The sequence below is a fragment of the Euprymna scolopes genome, chromosome 6 (genome assembly GCF_053919585.1).
Source record: "Euprymna scolopes isolate OS-2025 chromosome 6, ASM5391958v1, whole genome shotgun sequence".
NCBI lineage: Eukaryota > Metazoa > Mollusca > Cephalopoda > Sepiida > Sepiolidae > Euprymna > Euprymna scolopes.
In genome coordinates this window covers 110308113-110328605 of record NC_136487.1, presented here as the reverse complement: position 1 = coordinate 110328605, position 20493 = coordinate 110308113, and the positions used below count along the sequence as shown (strand labels likewise).

At 44.5% G+C, this 20493-nt stretch overlaps 1 protein-coding gene and 1 long non-coding RNA gene across 4 annotated transcripts in view; one reads left to right on the top strand and one right to left on the bottom strand.

Moving 5' to 3' along the window:
- LOC145277866 (uncharacterized) overlaps nt 1-20493 on the bottom strand; it is a 157099-nt gene that overhangs the window by 57601 nt on the left and 79005 nt on the right. The window lies entirely within an intron of this gene.
- Nucleotides 1-20493, top strand: part of LOC145277865 (cilia- and flagella-associated protein 68-like) — a 52152-nt gene that overhangs the window by 19707 nt on the left and 11952 nt on the right. For all 3 annotated transcript variants that reach the window (XM_080129822.1, XM_080129824.1, XM_080129821.1), the window contains exon 4: nt 19323-19407. In XM_080129822.1, the coding sequence (XP_079985948.1) occupies nt 19323-19407 (85 nt within the window). The remainder of the gene's footprint in view (nt 1-19322; nt 19408-20493) is intronic.

Sequence of the window (20493 nt, the reverse complement as noted above, 5' to 3'; positions counted from 1 at the left end):
TGGATTGGCACTCATTTTTTAGTGAGTTGTATGATTGTGGCATTGATGTTAATTAACAGCATAGTTTGAAAGTTTGTAACATTGATTTATGCAATTACCATTAATTAGTAGAATACTTTGAAATGTTGTACTATCGATTCATGCAATTAATTATTAATTAACGGCATAGTTTCAACAGAGATTTATGCAATTATTATAAGTAGCATAGTTTTAAAATGCGTAATATAGATTTATTATTAACAACATACTTGAATAAGAATGAAATGAATTAGAATCCAACTAACAAAATGGCGTTGCTAAAATGTTACATAGCTTACGGCCAAATAACGTGAACACGCCAGTTCTCGGCAGATTACTTTTAAATGGCGTCAAACCCGTTTAGAATAATCATATGAATAATATGAATCCTAATATTTATTTACATAAGAATTCATTTTTATATAAAGAATGTCGCGCGAGGTCAAAAGGGGAGATGGGGAAAGGCTGTTCATTGTTTATCTAAACTAATTTAGCTAGTCTCACTCATACACCGAAGCATTTCAATAATCAATTACAAAATAAAAGTCTAATCTAGTTTAATTCGTTAAAAAAATGTCTCGTTCTTGCCTAATCGACGTCCAGGTAACACTAGAATACAGTTCTTGGCCTTTTGGTCAAGATCAAAGTGTAGTATCTGTTCCGGCAGATACTGCAAGCTATGACTAGCTATGACTAGCAAAGACCAGATGTGGGGGCAACCCCACATGCCTGACCTTTAACCAGCTCCCATTTCCCACCTCTCGGGAGCTGGTCCCCTTTTTCCCTTCCCCCTCCCTTCACTCCTCACATTAAAAATTGGCCTTGTGCCTAATTTGCTCGGTGGGGGAGCAAATAAATACCATCTGTTCCGGCAGATGCTGCACTTAAGATAATTTGTACCAGTCAATGGAGGGGAACCCCTCTATACTGGGACAATTATTATTTTTGGTAACCAGAGTGACCCCTTTTAGGGGAGCTGGTTTTTACCTCACATTAAAAACGGCCTTGTGCCTAATTTGCTCAGTGGGGGAGCAAATAAACACCATCTGTTCCGGCAGATACTGCACTTAAGATAATTTGTACCAGTCAATGGAGGGGAAACCCTCTATACTGGGACAATTATTATTTTTGGTAACCAGAGTGACCCCTTTTAGGGGAGCTGGTTTTTACCTCACATTAAAAACGGCCTTGTGCCTAATTTGCTCAGTGGGGGAGCAAATAAACACCATCTGTTCCGGCAGATGCTGCAAGCTATGACTAGCTATGACTAGCAAAGACCAGATGTGGGGGCAACCCCACATGCCTGACCTTTAACCAGCTCCCATTTCCCACCTCTCGGGAGCTGGTCCCCTTTTCCCTTCCCCCTCCCTTCACTCCTCACATTAAAAATTGGCCTTGTGCCTAATTTGCTCGGTGGGGGAGCAAATAAATACCATCTGTTCCGGCAGATGCTGCAAGCTGTGACTGGCTATGACTAGCAAGGACCAGATGTGGGGGCAGCCCCACGTGCCTGACCATTGACCGGCTCCCATTTTCCACCTCTCGGGGGCTGGTCCCCTTTTTCCCTTCCCCCTCCCTTCACTCCTCACATTAAGAATTGGCCTTGTGCCTAATTTGCTCGGTGGGGGAGCAAATAAATACCATCTGTTCCGGCAGATACTGCAAGCTATGACTAGCTATGACTAGCAAAGACCAGATGTGGGGGCAACCCCACATGTCTGACCTTTAACCAGCTCCCATTTCCCACCTCTCGGGAGCTGGTCCCCCCTTTCCCTTCCCCCTCCCTTCACTCCTCACATTAAAAATTGGCCTTGTGCCTAATTTGCTCGGTGGGGGAGCAAATAAATACCATCTGTTCCGGCAGATGCTACACTTAAGATAATTTGTACCAGTCAATGGAGGGGAAACCCTCTATACTGGGACAATTATTATTTTTGGTAACCAGAGTGACCCCTTTTAGGGGAGCTGGTTTTTACCTCACATTAAAAACGGCCTTGTGCCTAATTTGCTCAGTGGGGGAGCAAATAAATACCATCTGTTCCGGCAGATACTGCAAGCTATGACTAGCTATGACTAGCTATGACTAGCAAAGACCAGATGTGGGGGCAACCCCACATGTCTGACCTTTAACCAGCTCCCATTTCCCACCTCTCGGGAGCTGGTCCCCCCTTTCCCTTCCCCCTCCCTTCACTCCTCACATTAAAAATTGGCCTTGTGCCTAATTTGCTCGGTGGGGGAGCAAATAAATACCATCTGTTCCGGCAGATGCTACACTTAAGATAATTTGTACCAGTCAATGGAGGGGAAACCCTCTATACTGGGACAATTATTATTTTTGGTAACCAGAGTGACCCCTTTTAGGGGAGCTGGTTTTTACCTCACATTAAAAACGGCCTTGTGCCTAATTTGCTCAGTGGGGGAGCAAATAAATACCATCTGTTCCGGCAGATGCTGCAAGCTATGACTAGCTATGACTAGCTATGACTAGCAAAGACCAGATGTGGGGGCAACCCCACATGCCTGACCATTAACCAGCTCCCATTTCCCACCTCTCGGGAGCTGGTCCCCTTTTTCCCTTCCCCCTCCCTTCACTCCTCACATTAAAAATCGGCCTTGTGCCTAATTTGCTCGGTGGGGGAGCAAATAAACACCATCTGTTCCGGCAGATACTGCACTTAAGATAATTTGTACCAGTCAATGGAGGGGAAACCCTCTATACTGGGACAATTATTATTTTTGGTAACCAGACTGACCCCTTTTTGCCTACTTTTAGGGGAGCTGGTTTTTACCTCACATTAAAAACGGCCTTGTGCCTAATTTGCTCAGTGGGGGAGCAAATAAATACCATCTGTTCCGGCAGATGCTGCAAGCTGTGACTGGCTATGACTAGCAAGGACCAGATGTGGGGGCAGCCCCACGTGCCTGACCATTGACCGGCTCCCATTTTCCACCTCTCGGGGGCTGGTCCCCTTTTTCCCTTCCCCCTCCCTTCACTCCTCACATTAAGAATTGGCCTTGTGCCTAATTTGCTCGGTGGGGGAGCAAATAAATACCATCTGTTCCGGCAGATACTGCAAGCTATGACTAGCTATGACTAGCTATGACTAGCAAAGACCAGATGTGGGGGCAACCCCACATGTCTGACCTTTAACCAGCTCCCATTTCCCACCTCTCGGGAGCTGGTCCCCCCTTTCCCTTCCCCCTCCCTTCACTCCTCACATTAAAAATTGGCCTTGTGCCTAATTTGCTCGGTGGGGGAGCAAATAAATACCATCTGTTCCGGCAGATGCTACACTTAAGATAATTTGTACCAGTCAATGGAGGGGAAACCCTCTATACTGGGACAATTATTATTTTTGGTAACCAGAGTGACCCCTTTTAGGGGAGCTGGTTTTTACCTCACATTAAAAACGGCCTTGTGCCTAATTTGCTCAGTGGGGGAGCAAATAAATACCATCTGTTCCGGCAGATACTGCAAGCTATGACTAGCTATGACTAGCTATGACTAGCAAAGACCAGATGTGGGGGCAACCCCACATGTCTGACCTTTAACCAGCTCCCATTTCCCACCTCTCGGGAGCTGGTCCCCCCTTTCCCTTCCCCCTCCCTTCACTCCTCACATTAAAAATTGGCCTTGTGCCTAATTTGCTCGGTGGGGGAGCAAATAAATACCATCTGTTCCGGCAGATGCTACACTTAAGATAATTTGTACCAGTCAATGGAGGGGAAACCCTCTATACTGGGACAATTATTATTTTTGGTAACCAGAGTGACCCCTTTTAGGGGAGCTGGTTTTTACCTCACATTAAAAACGGCCTTGTGCCTAATTTGCTCAGTGGGGGAGCAAATAAATACCATCTGTTCCGGCAGATGCTGCAAGCTATGACTAGCTATGACTAGCTATGACTAGCAAAGACCAGATGTGGGGGCAACCCCACATGCCTGACCATTAACCAGCTCCCATTTCCCACCTCTCGGGAGCTGGTCCCCTTTTTCCCTTCCCCCTCCCTTCACTCCTCACATTAAAAATCGGCCTTGTGCCTAATTTGCTCGGTGGGGGAGCAAATAAACACCATCTGTTCCGGCAGATACTGCACTTAAGATAATTTGTACCAGTCAATGGAGGGGAAACCCTCTATACTAGGACAATTATTATTTTTGGTAACCAGACTGACCCCTTTTAGGGGAGCTGGTTTTTACCTCACATTAAAAACGGCCTTGTGCCTAATTTGCTCAGTGGGGGAGCAAATAAATACCATCTGTTCCGGCAGATACTGCAGGCTATGACTAGCTATGACTAGCAAAGACCAGATGTGGGGGCAACCCCACATGCCTAACCATTAACCAGCTCCCATTTCCCACCTCTCGGGAGCTGGTCCCCTTTTTCCCTTCCCCCTCCCTTCACTCCTCACATTAAAAATCGGCCTTGTGCCTAATTTGCTCGGTGGGGGAGCAAATAAATACCATCTGTTCCGGCAGATGCTGCAAGCTATTACTAGCAAAGACCAGATGTGGGGGCAACCCCACATGTCTGACCTTTAACCAGCTCCCATTTCCCACCTCTCGGGAGCTGGTCCCTCCTTTCCCTTCCCCCTCCCTTCACTCCTCACTTTAAAAATTGGCCTTGTGCCTAATTTGCTCGGTGGGGGAGCAAATAAATACCATCTGTTCCGGCAGATGCAGCACTTAAGATAATTTGTACCAGTCAATGGATGGGAAACCCTCTATACTGGGACAATTATTACTTTTGGTAACCAGAGTGCCCCCTTTTTCCTACTTTTAGGGGAGCTGGTTTTTACCTCACATTAAAAACGGCCTTGTACCTAATTTGCTCAATGGGGGAGCAAATAAACACCATCTGTTCCGGCAGATACTGCAGGCTATGACTAGCTATGACTAGCTATGACTAGCAAAGACCAGATGTGGGGGCAACCCCATATACCTGACCATTAACCAGCTCCCATTTCCCACCTCTCGGGAGCTGGTCCCCTTTTTCCCTTCCCCCTCCCTTCACTCCTCACATTAAAAATCGGCCTTGTGCCTAATTTGCTCGGTGGGGGAGCAAATAAACACCATCTGTTCCGGCAGATACTGCACTTAAGATAATATGTACCAGTCAATGGAGGGGAAACCCTCTATACCGGGACAATTATTATTTTTGGTAACCAGAGTGCCCCCTTTTTGCCTACTTTGAGGAGAGCTGGTTTTTACCTCACATTAAAAACGGCCTTGTGCCTAATTTGCTCAGTGGGGGAGCAAATAAATACCATCTGTTCCGGCAGATACTGCAGGCTATGACTAGCTATGACTAGCAAAGACCAGATGTGGGGGCAACCCCACATGCCTGACCATTAACCAGCTCCCATTTCCCACCTCTCGGGAGCTGGTCCCCTTTTTCCCTTCCCACTCCCTTCACTCCTCACATTAAAAATCGGCCTCGTGCCTAATTTGCTCGGTGGGGGAGCAAATAAATACCATCTGTTCCGGCAGATGCTGCAAGCTATGACTAGCAAAGACCAGATGTGGGGGCAACCCCACATGTCTGACCTTTAACCAGCTCCCATTTCCCACCTCTCGGGAGCTGGTCCCCCCTTTCCCTTCCCCCTCCCTTCACTCCTCACTTTAAAAATTGGCCTTGTGCCTAATTTGCTCGGTGGGGGAGCAAATAAATACCATCTGTTCCGGCAGATGCTGCACTTAAGATAATTTGTACCAGTCAATGGAGGGGACACCCTCTATACTGGGACAATTATTAATTTTGGTAACCAGGGTGACCCCTTTTAGGGGAGCTGGTTTTTACCTCACATTAAAAACGGCCTTGTGCCTAATTTGCTCAGGGGGGAGCAAATAAATACCATCTGTTCCGGCAGATGCTGCACTTAAGATAATTTGTACCAGTCAATGGAGGGGAAACCCTCTATACTGGGACAATTATTATTTTTGGTAACCAGAGTGCCCCCTTTTTGCCTACTTTTAGGGGAGCTGGTTTTTACCTATCATTAAAAACGGCCTTGTGCCTAATTTGCTCAGTGGGGGAGAAAATAAACACCATCTGTTCCGGCAGATACTGCAAGCTATGACTAGCAAGGACTAGCTATGACTAGCAAAGACCAGATGTGGGGGCAACCCAACATGCCTGACCTTTAACCAGCTCCCATTTCCCACCTCTCGGGAGCTGGTCCCCCCTTTCCCTTCCCCCTCCCTTCACTCCTCACATTAAAAATTGGCCTTGTGCCTAATTTGCTCGGTGGGGGAGCAAATAAATACCCTCTGTTCCGGCAGATGCTGCACTTAAGATAATTTGTACCAGTCAATGGAGGGAACCCTCTATACTGGGACAATTATTTTTTTTGGTAACCAGAGTGCCCCCTTTTTGCCTACTTTTAGGGGAGCTGGTTTTTACCTCACATTAAAAACGGCCTTGTGCCTAATTTGCTCAGTGGGGGAGCAAATAAATACCATCTGTTCCGGCAGATGCTGCACTTAAGATAATTTGTACCAGTCAATGGAGGGGAAACCCTCTATACTGGGACAATTATGATTTTTGGTAACCAGAGTGTCCCCTTTTTTCCTACTCTTAGGGGAGCTGGTTTTTACCTCACATAAAAAACGGCCTTGTGCCTAATTTGCTCAGTGGGGGAGCAAATAAACACCATCTGTTCCGGCAGATACTGCAAGCTATGACTAGCTATGACTAGCAGGGACCAGATGTGGGGGCAGCCCCACATGCCTGACCTTTAACCGGCTCCCATTTCCCACCTCTCGGGAGCTGGTCCCCTTTTTCACTTCCCCCTCCCTTCACTCCTCACATTAAAAATCGGCCTTGTGCCTAATTTGCTCGGTGGGGGAGCAAATAAATACAATCTGTTCCGGCAGATGCTACACTTAAGATAATTTGTACCAGTCAATGGAGGGGAAACCCTCTATACTGGGAAAATTATTATTTTTGGTAACCAGAGTGCCCCCTTTTTGCTTACTTTTAGGGGAGCTGGTTTTTACCTCACATTAAAAACGGCCTTGTGCCTAATTTGCTCAGTAGGGGAGCAAATAAACACCATCTGTTCCGGCAGATGCTGCACTTAAGATAATTTGTACCAGTCAATGGATGGGAAACCCTCTATACTGGGACAATTATTATTTTTGGTAACCAGAGTGCCCCCTTTTTGCCTACTTTTAGGGGAGCTGGTTTTTACCTCACATTAAAAACGGCCTTGTGCCTAATTTGCTCAGTGGGGGAGCAAATAAATACCATCTGTTCCGGCAGATGCTGCACTTAAGATAATTTGTACCAGTCAATGGAGGAGAAACCCTCTATACTGGGACAATTATGATTTTTGGTAACCAGAGTGCCCCCTTTTTGCCTACTTTTAGGGGAGCTGGTTTTTACCTCACATTAAAAACGGCCTTGTGCCTAATTTGCTCAGTGGGGGAGCAAATAAATACCATCTGTTCCGGCAGATACTGCAAGCAAAGACCATATGTGGGGCGACCCCACATATAAGACCTTGGTCAATGTAGGGGCAACCCTTCATACCAATTGTCACTATCCAGCTCCCCTACTCCCCGGGGAGTTGGTCCCCATTTTCCCTTCACTCCTCACTTTAAAAATCGGCCTTGTGCCTAATTTGCTCAGTGGGGGAGAAAATAAATACCATCTGTTCCGGCAGATACTGCAAGCTATGACTAGCTATGACTAGCAAAGACCAGATGTGGGGGCAACCCCACATGCCTGACCTTTAACCAGCTCCCATTTCCCACCTCTCGGGAGCTGGTCCCCTTTTTCCCTGCCCCCTCCCTTCACTCCTCACATTAAAAATCGGCCTTGTGCCTAATTTGCTCGGTGGGGGAGCAAATAAATACCATCTGTTCCGGCAGATGCTGCAAGTTATGACTAGCTATGACTAGCTATGACTAGCAAAGACCAGATGTGGGGGTAACCCCACATGCCTGACCTTTAACCCGCTCTTATTTCCCACCTCTCGGGAGCTGGTCCCCTTTTTCCCTTCCCCCTCCCTTCACTCCTCACATTAAAAATCGGCCTTGTGCCTAATTTGCTCGGTGGGGGAGCAAATAAATACCATCTGTTCCGGCAGATGCTGCAAGCTATTACTAGCTATGACTAGCTATGACTAGAAAAGACCAGATGTTGGGGCAACCCCACATGCCTGACCTTTAACCAGCTCCCATTTCCCACCTCTCGGGAGCTGGTCCCCTTTTTCCCTTTCCCCCTCCCTTCACTCCTCACATTAAAAATTGGCCTCGTGACCTATTTGCTCGGTGGGGAAGCAAATAAATACCATCTGTTCCGGCAGATACTGCAAGCTATTACTAGCTAAGACTAGCAAAGACCAGATGTGGGGGCAACCCCACATGCCTGACAATTAACCAGCTCCCATTTCCCACCTATCGGGAGCTGGTCCCCTTTTTCCCTTCCCCCTCCCTTCACTCCTCACATTAAAAATCGGCCTTGTGCCTAATTTGCTCGGTGGGGGAGCAAATAAATACCATCTGTTCCGGCAGATGCTGCACTTAAGATGGTTTGTGACAGTCAGTGGAGGGGAAGCCCTCTATACTGGGACAATTATTATTTTTGGTAACCAGAGTGACCCCTTTTAGGGGAGCTGGTTTTTACCTCACATAAACGGCCTTGTGCCTAATTTGCTCGGTGGGGGAGCAAATAAATACCATCTGTTCCGGCAGATGCTGCAAGCTATGACTAGCTATGACTAGCTATGACTAGCAAAGACCAGATGTGGGGGCAACCCCACATGCCTGACCTTTAACCAGCTCCCATTACCCAGCTCTCGGGAGCTGGTCCCCCCTTTCCCTTCCCCTCCCTTCACTCCTCACATTAAAAATTGGCCTTGTGCCTTATTTGCTCGGTGGGGGAGCAAATAAATACCATCTGTTCCGGCAGATGCTGCAAGCTGTGACTAGCTATGACTAGCAAAGACCAGATGTGGGGGCAACACCACATGCCTGACCATTAACCAGCTCCCATTTCCCACCTCTCGGGAGCTGGTCCCCTTTTTCCCTTCCTCCTCTCTTCACTCCTCACATAAAAAATCGGCCTTGTGCCTAATTTGCTCGGTGGGGGAGCAAATAAATACCATCTGTTCCGGCAGATGCTGCAAGCTATAACTAGCTATGACAAGCAAAGACCAGATGTGGGGGCAACCCCACATGCCTGACCTTTAACCAGCTCCCATTTCCCACCTCTCGGGAGCTGGTCCCCTTTTTCCCTTTCCCCCTCCCGTCACTCCTCACATTAAAAATTGGCCTTGTGCCTAATTTGCTCAGTGGGGGAGCAAATAATTACCATCTGTTCTGGCAGATACTGCAAACTATGACTAGCTATGACTAGCAAAGACCAGATGTGGGGGCAACCCCACATGCCTGACCATTAACCAGCTCCCATTTCCCACCTCTCGGGAGCTGGTCCCCTTTTTCCCTTTCCCCTCCCTTCACTCCTCACATTAAAAATTGGCCTTGTGCCTAATTTGCTCGGTGGGGGAGCAAATAAATACCATCTGTTCCGGCAGATGCTGCAAGTTATGACTAGCTATGACTAGCTATGACTAGCAAAGACCAGATGTGGGGGTAACCCCACATGCCTGACCTTTAACATGCTCTTATTTCCCACCTCTCGGGAGCTGGACCCCTTTTTCCCTTCTCCCTCCCTTCACTCCTCACATTAAAATCGGCCTTGTGCCTAATTTGCTCGGTGGGGGAGCAAATAAATACCATCTGTTCCGGCAGATACTGCAAGCTATGACTAGCTAGGACTAGCTATTACTAGCAAAGACCAGATGTGGGGGCAACCCCACATGCCTGACCATTAACTAGCTCCCATTTCCCACCTCTCGGGAGCTGGTCCCCCTTTTTCCCTTCAACCTCCCTTCACTCCTCACATTAAAAATCGGCCTTTTGCCTAATTTGCTCGGTGGGGGAGCAAATAAATACCATCTGTTCCGGCAGATACTGCAAGCTATTACTAGCTAGGACTAGCTATGACTAGCAAAGATCAGATGTGGGGGAAACCCCACATGCCTGACAATTAACCAGCTCCCATTTCCCACCTCTCGGGAGCTGTTCCTCTTTTTCCCTTCCCCCTCCCTTCACTCCTCACATTAAAAATTGGCCTTGTGCCTAATTTGCTCGGTGGGGGAGCAAATAAATACCATCTGTTCCGGCAGATACTGCAAGCAAAGACCATATGTGGGGGCGACCTCACGTATAAGACCTTGGTCAATGTAGGGGCAACCCTTCATACCAATTGTCACTATCCAACTCCCCTACTCCCGGGGAGCTGGTCCCCATTTCCCCTTCACTCCTCACATTAAAAATCGGCCTTGTGCCTAATTTGCTCAGTGGGGGAGCAAATAAATACCATCTGTTCCGGCAGATGCTGCCAGCTATGACTAGCAAAGACCAGATGTGGGGGCAACCCCACATGCTTGACCTTTAACCAGCTCCCATTTCCCACCTCTCGGGAGCTGGTCCCCCTTTCCCTTTCCCCCTCCCTTCACTCCTCACATTAAAAATCGGCCTTGTGCCTAATTTGCTCGGTGGGGGAGCAAATAAATACCATCTGTTCCGGCAGATACTGCAAGCTATGACTAGCTAGGACTAGCTATGACTAGCAAAGACCAGATGTGGGGGCAACCCCACATGCCTGACCTTTAACCAGCCCCCCTTTCCCACCTCTCGGGAGCTTGTCCCCTTTTTCCATTCCCCCTCCCTTCACTCCTCACATTAAAAATCGGCCTTGTGCCTTATTTGCTCGGTGGGGGAGCAAATAAATATCATCTGTTCCGGCAGATACTGCAAGCAAAGACCATATGTGGGGGCGACCCCACATATAAGACCTTGGTCAATGTAGGGGCAACCCTTCATAGCAATTGTCACTATCCAGCTCCCCTACTCCCCGGGGAGTTGGTCCCCATTTCCCCTTCACTCCTCACTTTAAAAATCGGCCTTGTGCCTAATTTGCTCGGTGGGGGAGCCAATAAATACCATCTGTTCCGGCAGATGCTGCAGGCTATAACTAGCTATGACTAGCTATGACTAGCAAAGACCAGATGTGGGGGCAACCCCACATGCCTGACCATTAACAAGCTCCCATTTCCCACCTCTCGGGAGCTGGTCCCCTTTTCCCCTTCCCCCTCCCTTCACTCCTCACATTAAAAATCGGTCTTGTGCCTTATTTGCTCGGTGGGGGAGCAAATAAATACCATCTGTTCCGGCAGATACTGCTAGCTATTACTAGCAAAGACCAGATGTGGGGACAACCCCACATGCCTGACCATTAACCAGCTCCCATTTTCCACCTCTTGGGAGCTGGTCCCCTTTTTCCCTCCCCCCTCCCTTCACTCCTCACATTAAAAATCGGCCTTGTGCCTAATTTGCTCGGTGGGGGAGCAAATAAATACCATCTGTTCCGGCAGATGCTGCAAGCTATGACTAGCTATGACTAGCAAAGACCAGATGTTGGGGCAACCCCACATGCCTTACCTTTAACCAGCTTCCATTTCCCACCTCTCGGGAGCTGGTCCCCTTTTTCCCTTTCCCCCTCCCTTCACTTCTCACATTAAAAATTGGCCTCATGCCTTATTTGCTCAGTGGGGGAGCAAATAAATACCATCTGTTCTGGCAGATACTGCAAACTATGACTAGCTATGACTAGCAAAGACCAGATGTGGGGGCAACCCCACATGCCTGACCTTTAACCAGCTCCCATTTCCCACCTCTCGGGAGCTGGTCCCCTTTTTCCCTTTCCCCTCCCTTCACTCATCACATTAAAAATCCGCCTTGTTCCTAATTTGCTCGGTGGGGGAGCAAATAAATACCATCTGTTCCGGCAGATGCTGCAAGCTATGACTAGCTATGACTAGCTATGACTAGCAAAGACCAGATGTGGGGGCAACCCCACATGCCTGACCTTTAACCAGCTCCCATTTCCCACCTCTCGGGAGCTGGTCCCCTTTTCCCCTTTCCCCCTCCCTTCACTCCTCACATTAAAAATTGGCCTTGTGCCTAATTTGCTCGGTGGGGGAGCAAATAAATACCATCTGTTCCGGCAGATACTGCAAGCTATGACTAGCTATGACTAGCAAAGACCAGATGTGGGGGCAACCCCACATGCCTGACCTTTAACCAGCTCCCATTTCCCACCTCTCAGGAGCTGGTCCCCTTTTTCCCTTTCCCCCTCCCTTCACTCCTCACATTAAAAATTGGCCTTGTGCCTAATTTGCTCGGTGGGGGAGCAAATAAATACCATCTGTTCCGGCAGATACTGCAAGCTATTACTAGCTATGACTAGCTATGACTAGCAAAGACCAGATGTGGGGGCAACCCCACATGCCTGACCATTAACCAGCTCCCATTTCTTACCTCTCGGGAGCTGGTCCCCTTTTTCCCTTCCCCCTCCCTTCACTCCTCACATTAAAAATCGGCCTTGTGCCTAATTTGCTCGGTGGGGGAGCAAATAAATACCATCTGTTCCGACAGATACTGCAAGCTATGACTAGCTATGACTAGCAAAGACCAGATGTGGGGGCAACCCCACATTCCTGACCTTTAACCAGCTCCCATTTCCCACCTCTCGGGAGCTTGTCCCCTTTTTCCTTCCCCCTCCCTTCACTCCTCACATTAAAAATATGCCTTGTGCCTAATTTGCTCGGTGGGGGAGCAAATAAATACCATCTGTTCCGACAGATACTGCAAGCTATGACTAGCTATGACTAGCTATGACTAGCAAAGACCAGATGTGGGGGCAACCCCACATGCCTGACCATTAACAAGCTCCCATTTCCCACCTCTCGGGAGCTGGTCCCCTTTTCCCCTTCCCCCTCCCTTCACTCCTCACATTAAAAATCGGTCTTGTGCCTTATTTGCTCGGTGGGGGAGCAAATAAATACCATCTGTTCCGGCAGATACTGCTAGCTATTACTAGCAAAGACCAGATGTGGGGACAACCCCACATGCCTGACCATTAACCAGCTCCCATTTTCCACTTCTTGGGAGCTGGTCCCCTTTTTCCCTCCCCCCTCCCTTCACTCCTCACATTAAAAATCGGCCTTGTGCCTAATTTGCTCGGTGGGGGAGCAAATAAATACCATCTGTTCCGGCAGATGCTGCAAGCTATGACTAGCTATGACTAGCAAAGACCAGATGTTGGGGCAACCCCACATGCCTGACCTTTAACCAGCTCCCATTTCCCACCTCTCGGGAGCTGGTCCCCTGTTTCCCTTTCCCCCTCCCTTCACTCCTCACATTAAAAATTGGCCTCATGCCTTATTTGCTCAGTGGGGGAGCAAATAAATACCATCTGTTCTGGCAGATACTGCAAACTATGACTAGCTATGACTAGCAAAGACCAGATGTGGGGGCAACCCCACATGCCTGACCTTTAACCAGCTCCCATTTCCCACCTCTCGGGAGCTGGTCCCCTTTTTCCCTTTCCCCTCCCTTCACTCATCACATTAAAAATCCGCCTTGTTCCTAATTTGCTCGGTGGGGGAGCAAATAAATACCATCTGTTCCGGCAGATGCTGCAAGCTATGACTAGCTATGACTAGCTATGACTAGCAAAGACCAGATGTGGGGGCAACCCCACATGCCTGACCTTTAACCAGCTCCCATTTCCCACCTCTCGGGAGCTGGTCCCCTTTTCCCCTTTCCCCCTCCCTTCACTCCTCACATTAAAAATTGGCCTTGTGCCTAATTTGCTCGGTGGGGGAGCAAATAAATACCATCTGTTCCGGCAGATACTGCAAGCTATGACTAGCTATGACTAGCAAAGACCAGATGTGGGGGCAACCCCACATGCCTGACCTTTAACCAGCTCCCATTTCCCACCTCTCAGGAGCTGGTCCCCTTTTTCCCTTTCCCCCTCCCTTCACTCCTCACATTAAAAATTGGCCTTGTGCCTAATTTGCTCGGTGGGGGAGCAAATAAATACCATCTGTTCCGGCAGATACTGCAAGCTATTACTAGCTATGACTAGCTATGACTAGCAAAGACCAGATGTGGGGGCAACCCCACATGCCTGACCATTAACCAGCTCCCATTTCTTACCTCTCGGGAGCTGGTCCCCTTTTTCCCTTCCCCCTCCCTTCACTCCTCACATTAAAAATCCGCCTTGTGCCTAATTTGCTCGGTGGGGGAGCAAATAAATACCATCTGTTCCGACAGATACTGCAAGCTATGACTAGCTATGACTAGCAAAGACCAGATGTGGGGGCAACCCCACATGCCTGACCTTTAACCAGCTCCCATTTCCCACCTCTCGGGAGCTTGTCCCCTTTTTCCTTCCCCCTCCCTTCACTCCTCACATTAAAAATATGCCTTGTGCCTTATTTGCTCGGTGGGGGAGCAAATAAATACCATCTGTTCCGACAGATACTGCAAGCTATGACTAGCTATGACTAGCTATGACTAGCAAAGACCAGATGTGGGGGCAACCCCACATGTCTGACCTTTAACCAGCTCCCATTTCCCACCTCTCGGGAGCTGACCCCCTTTTCCCCTTCCCCCTTCCTTCACTCCTCACATTAAAAATCGGCCTTGTGCCTAATTTGCTCGGTGGGGGAGCAAATAAATACCATCTGTTCCGACAGATGCTGCAAGCTATGACTAGCAAAGACCATATGTGGGGGTAACCCCACATATCTGACCTTGGTCACTGGAGGGGCAACCCTTCATACCAAAAGTTACTTTTCCAGCTCCCATTTCCCACCTCTCGGGAGCTGGTCCCCCCCCCTTTCCCTCCTCCCTCCCCCCATCTCCACATTAAAAAACGGACTCGTGCCTAATTTGCTCAGTGGGGAAGCAAATAAATCCAACAGTGTAGTATCTGTTCTTCAGACGCTTCACTTCAATTTCTTGTTCTCTGTCAGTGGAGGAGAAATTCTTCACGACTGAGACAATTTTAATTTTTGTTCCTTTTCTCCACGTTAAAAAACGACTCTGGTGTCTAACTCTGTCCCGCGGGGAAGCATTGTAAGTAGGAACACTGGAATACAGTTCCAGTCATTCGTTGTAGCTCCGAACGTTTCGCTTATCTTTCGATAAATTTTAATGATGTAAGTTTTCCATTTCTCTCCTAATTCTCATCTTTGATTTTGAAAATTAAAATCATTTAAAGAGAAGTTTAAAAACTCTTTCACATTATTTTTTTCTGGCGCGTTAACCATATTCTGACTCATAAGTGCATTTCCTTATTCATCAGCAAAGCCCAACTGTCGCAGACAGACACGGCTTCTAAAACAAAGAACTCCGTTAAGCATGTAGACCACGTAATTCTCAACCAACTTACACAACGGGCTAACGACACTGCAGCATAAGAATACGTGATTAATGGACGAACGTAGCTGGATATAATAGCCATACTGAGTAGAGTCTGTTGGCGGTTCAGAGAATGCTCCGAATGATGCCTAATCGTTAAACACGGAAACCCAAGGTCTAATAAAACATAGCTCATCGTTCGTCATATGAAGTTTATTAATCGTATAATCTCGAACAGGCCCCATCACTAGCACCTGATATAATGCTTTACGTGACAAAAGTCGAAAGGAAGAGTAACTTCAAGTTTTGTCTACACTCGCAGTAAAAAAGCACCCGTTTCAGGGTATCCAATGCCCCACCCCTATCTGAGTACACACTTTTGAAACCGAAAAGGCGTTTTTTGTATATTATTTCAAGAAATCACCGTTCCTCACGATATGTGCACATTCGATCTAGGTAATATATGCGAAACGTATGTTGACGAATCTCAACACCCGGCATTCTTAGACAGTTTTGAGAATAATGGATGTAAGAGATTTCGCGATGTACCATTGACACTATGCCAAGCCACATGAACTTTAAAAAAAAAGCATGCACTACTATAAGTGAAGTGACAAATTAGAATAGAAAGACGATACGGGATGAGTTAATTGCACACCTGTCCTACCTTTTAATGGAAGATTTATTCGATAACACAGTTCCGTCGTGACTGTGTAACTTTCAATTTTCCAAGTTAATTTTTATGCAGCTGAAGATCAAGAACAAATAAAACGCCGAATATCTTGCAAAGCCTATTAATCCAGTTAAAGCGGGTTGATATGGATACAACTTTCTAAATGCAAATAAATAAATAAATATATAGATAGATAGATAGATAGATAGATAGATAGATAGATAGATAGATAGATACCGTTAATTTTGCTCCCTATAACCACCTTATAGTTTTTTATTCCTATTCTTAGCACTGGTTCGTTACAAGCATTGTCATGGCATCGACATATATAGAGTATTTTATACTGGTACAAGTAACTGTATGAATGACCAGGTTCACCTTTAATCTACGAATAACAACTTCCCGCACAAGCCTGTAAAGCAGCGGTGAATCTCGTAACTCTTTCCTTGTTTCGCCTTTCACATTTTATGATCGGTGTTTCTGAAAAAGACGGAGGAATCGCTGTTTTCTGGGTTGGAATCAAGCATCTAATACTTATCGTTGGCCAGTTTTTTTACCTTGAAGTAATATTATTTTAGTTCCGTATATCAAATAACTTCATGTCTTGTCTGGAGCGATTTACATAGAAAAAATATTTGCTGATTGCAAACATAGCCTGGCTACACATAAGTTTCGTGTATAACGTTGTGTTTAACAATTACAACAAATAAATAAAACAAAATGTTTTTAGAAATCTTATTGCATATATTTTTTAATCTCGTCCCAAGCTTAAATTCTGTTAAAATTCAACCGTTTGAAAAATGTTATGTTACTAAATTTCAATACTTTATAATGATTTATATGATTGATTGAATAAATTCTGAAAATGTAATTAAAACTGAACAATTTTTTTATGTGATGTATGAAATACGCAATGAATTGTGAACCTTTTTTAAGTAACACAACATGTTGAATTATCTGCCCTTTGCTTCTTCTCTCTTTGGAAGCCACCATGTTGGTTTAACCTTACAGCTCTTCAATGAAAAATATTTGATGTTTTTTGGGGATTTTTAATAATTTCGAATGTTTTCACAATACACTGGAATTGGAATTCAGAATTTGATGCGAATACATATGAGAGAAACCCCCTAATTGATTTGAACTCCGTTATGAAAACAACACGTATATTTGTTTAGAAATAATAATCTTTTAGCCGTATCCTATATTATATGTTTGCTGTGGATTGGACTCCTGGATACCAGTTGCACTGAACTCATTATTATCGTTTGAATTTGAGAAATGTCCGCTTCGAATTTTAAATTATTTGATTAAAATTTTGTATCCAGGTATTTCAGCGGGGTGGGGTTCAACATTTAATTCAACAAACGAAAATTAAAAACATTTTTCGATTAGCGGTGAACATTTTGACCCTGAAGCTCGCCGCAATTCATCTAAATATTTGTTTTAGTCCTCAGAAAGGTGTATTGGGTCAGAATTGTCTGAGTTATCTCCCTCAAATTTATTTCTACGTAACATTAAAGAAAAGAGTTCTCCTGTACGTAAGTATGTAATCTCGTTACACCCACGTGCGGAATTTAGAACGAAGTCTTGGCTTCTTTCTGATGCATACTTCATAGAAAACAAACGTCATTTAAAAACACTTGTATGTTTTGACTACGGGTTACGCATTCTGATAACAGTCGAATAGACTCACAGAGACATACGACACCGAGTAAATAGCGTTCTCTTAATCATTGCTAATGCATAATACTCTATCCCTGAATCCGGCAATGCATGTTTTATTTCATTGTATTTGCGACCGTGATGTATTCTTTCTTTAATAAATATGTCGTTCGTTCTCCTTTTGTATATTACAGTGTGTATCACCTTATGTTTCGTATCACCATTTTAATAATTTGTAAAAAAAAGAATATGTTTGTGAATGCAATTGTTTTGTCACGAGTATTCTTTTCACTTTCTTTTTGACACGTAATAACGCAACAAACAAAATGTTGGGAAATATACCTGACACGTAAGGGGCTAAAAATCATAAAAGTTAGAACATAAAATATTTCTAGCTTTTTAACAAATTAAGTTTGCTATTAAAACTCAACTTTAAAAAAGCCCATGAAAAAGACACTTAACATAAAGAAAAAAGGATTGGTTGGTTGGTTGTTTTTGTTTTACGGCATATCAACCCTTTTCAGGTTATTTAATGCCGAATCCGGTGATTTTGAAGAAAATTTTTTTAATAGAATATATTTGTTTTTTGCAAGTCAGTTTCTATTTAACCCATAGTTGAAACCCTAACAGGTACTACCACTCCGGGTCAGAGTGGACCTGGGAGCAATGGCAATTAAAGGGTGGCTCCACACTCCCCAGAGCCCGCAAGCTGGGGCCTCACTATCGGATATAGTTTAAGGTCATATCCAGGACCCCCCATTGAGGGACTTTTACCCTCTGCAGGGGGGCAGTCGGCGTATTCTAATGCCTCATCGACAGGGCCAAAAGAAAAAAGGAGATTTCTCTTTGCACAAGGAAATATCGAAAGATTCGAATTTGCCAAATCAATATAAATAACTAATAAACAAAAAGTAAATTTTGACTGCTCGTCTTAGAAGTAGCTATATTGTTTCATCGTTATCTAATCTACTCTTATATTCTGTAAAAGTGAGAATGTGAGTAAGGAAACTTTTCAACCTATATACCCAACGAATTTTTAATATATAGGCTTGAAATATATGTTATTCAGATATATGGAAAACGTTAATCGCTTTTCATATGGAAAAAGGGCTTCTAAGGAGTAAAAATTGAAAAACTGGTACGTGGTAATCCTCGGATTTTTATCTGTTTACTAACTGTTTCACGATTGTGCACGCGTGAATCGTTCATATTACAGACTCCTTATGTTAAGTATAAATTGGTTTGAAATCACTTCTAAAGAACGTGTCACGCTGGCCGAATTGTAATCGTACATGACTCACTGTCTTTAGGTTTTGGTTTCGATCTCAGCTCGGTTATTTTTGTTCTTACAAGAAATTAACTGTTTAGAAAAAACATAATATTCACATGCATATGTCTCATTTTTTTTCTGTTTGTTTGTTTGTTTGTTTGTTTTCGTGGTTTTTTGTTTGTTTTTACTTCATCTTTTTTTAAAGTAATTTAACATTAGGTTTAATACCTACGGTATTTCTGTTTAAAATAAAGAAGAATTCTGCACTAATTAAAATATAATATTTTGCGTATTTTAGGAAGCGGCAACGCCGGACGTCCCGCTAGTATTCTATAAATTTATTAAAATACATTTTTTGATATTTCATAGTATGTGACGCCAATAATGATTTCTTTTTTTGCTCAACTGCAGATGGCTCATTGTTACAGAACTTCTTACGGAATGGATTTTAATAAGGAGGGTTGTCAAATCACTGAAACACAACATACATGTCCAGGTATTTACATGCGCATTTGATTAACTTATTTTGGGGGGGTTACGTTTATTTTGTATCATTTGAATGATCTCGACTATTATTCTAAGCTTGTTTGTTACTGTCACAACATTTTAGCCGATGTAACCTCCTCGTGCATCGTTTCGAATTAAGGAATCATTATGTTAAACTCGGGAACTTATACAGAATTTCGAACTAACCCGTTTTATATAATCTACACGTGTAGATTCTTTTCACTCGGTTGGTAATGACTTGTTAGAAGTGGTAATTATTATGTTATTCTTCGTTCTTATCGCTTGTAGTAAGGATTGAACCTTCAACCTCCAGAAGACTGTCACGTAAAAGTAAGTATAGCTGACAGAATAAAAGCAATCAGAACTCCTGAATAAAATAAAGGGATAGGTTCGAAATTCAGTAGTTTCCTCGAGTTCGGAATAAATAAAGTTGGAAAAGGTGCTCCCGTAAAAACATTGAAGACGACATAATTTGATACGTGAAAATAACAATCGAGATGAGAATAAGTATGCTGCAGTATTTCGGATAATACAAATTATCTCTTCTCATTCTCAGAATTCAAAAAGGTTTCTGCTGAAACATCAATTATCATGCAAGCTGCTGCATGAAATAATGGAATTTAACTTCAATTTGAAAATCTGTCTATCTATATATCTATAAAAGATCCCAAAACAATAAATTTTAAGGGGTCAAAGTTTAAAAAATTGACCGCTTTTTTTATTTATTTATTTTTTTTTTTTTGCTCAACATGCACCTCCAAATACCCGGGCAACGCCGGGCACCCATGCTAGTATATATATATATATATATATATATATATATATATATATATATATATATATATATATATATATATATATAAAAGTGAAAGTGTGTGTGTACATTTTCCTACGCAATAACTCTGTCAATTTTTATTCTACAGAATTGAAATTGTATATAGAGGGTACTGAGATTTGTGAAAATCGATGTGATCGGTTTTCGGCCAGAAATTTGGCGATTAAGAGGTCAAAGTTCAACGATTTGACCTTTGAGAACTCTACCAAACTCCTCCGACAATTTTGGGTCTAAACAATT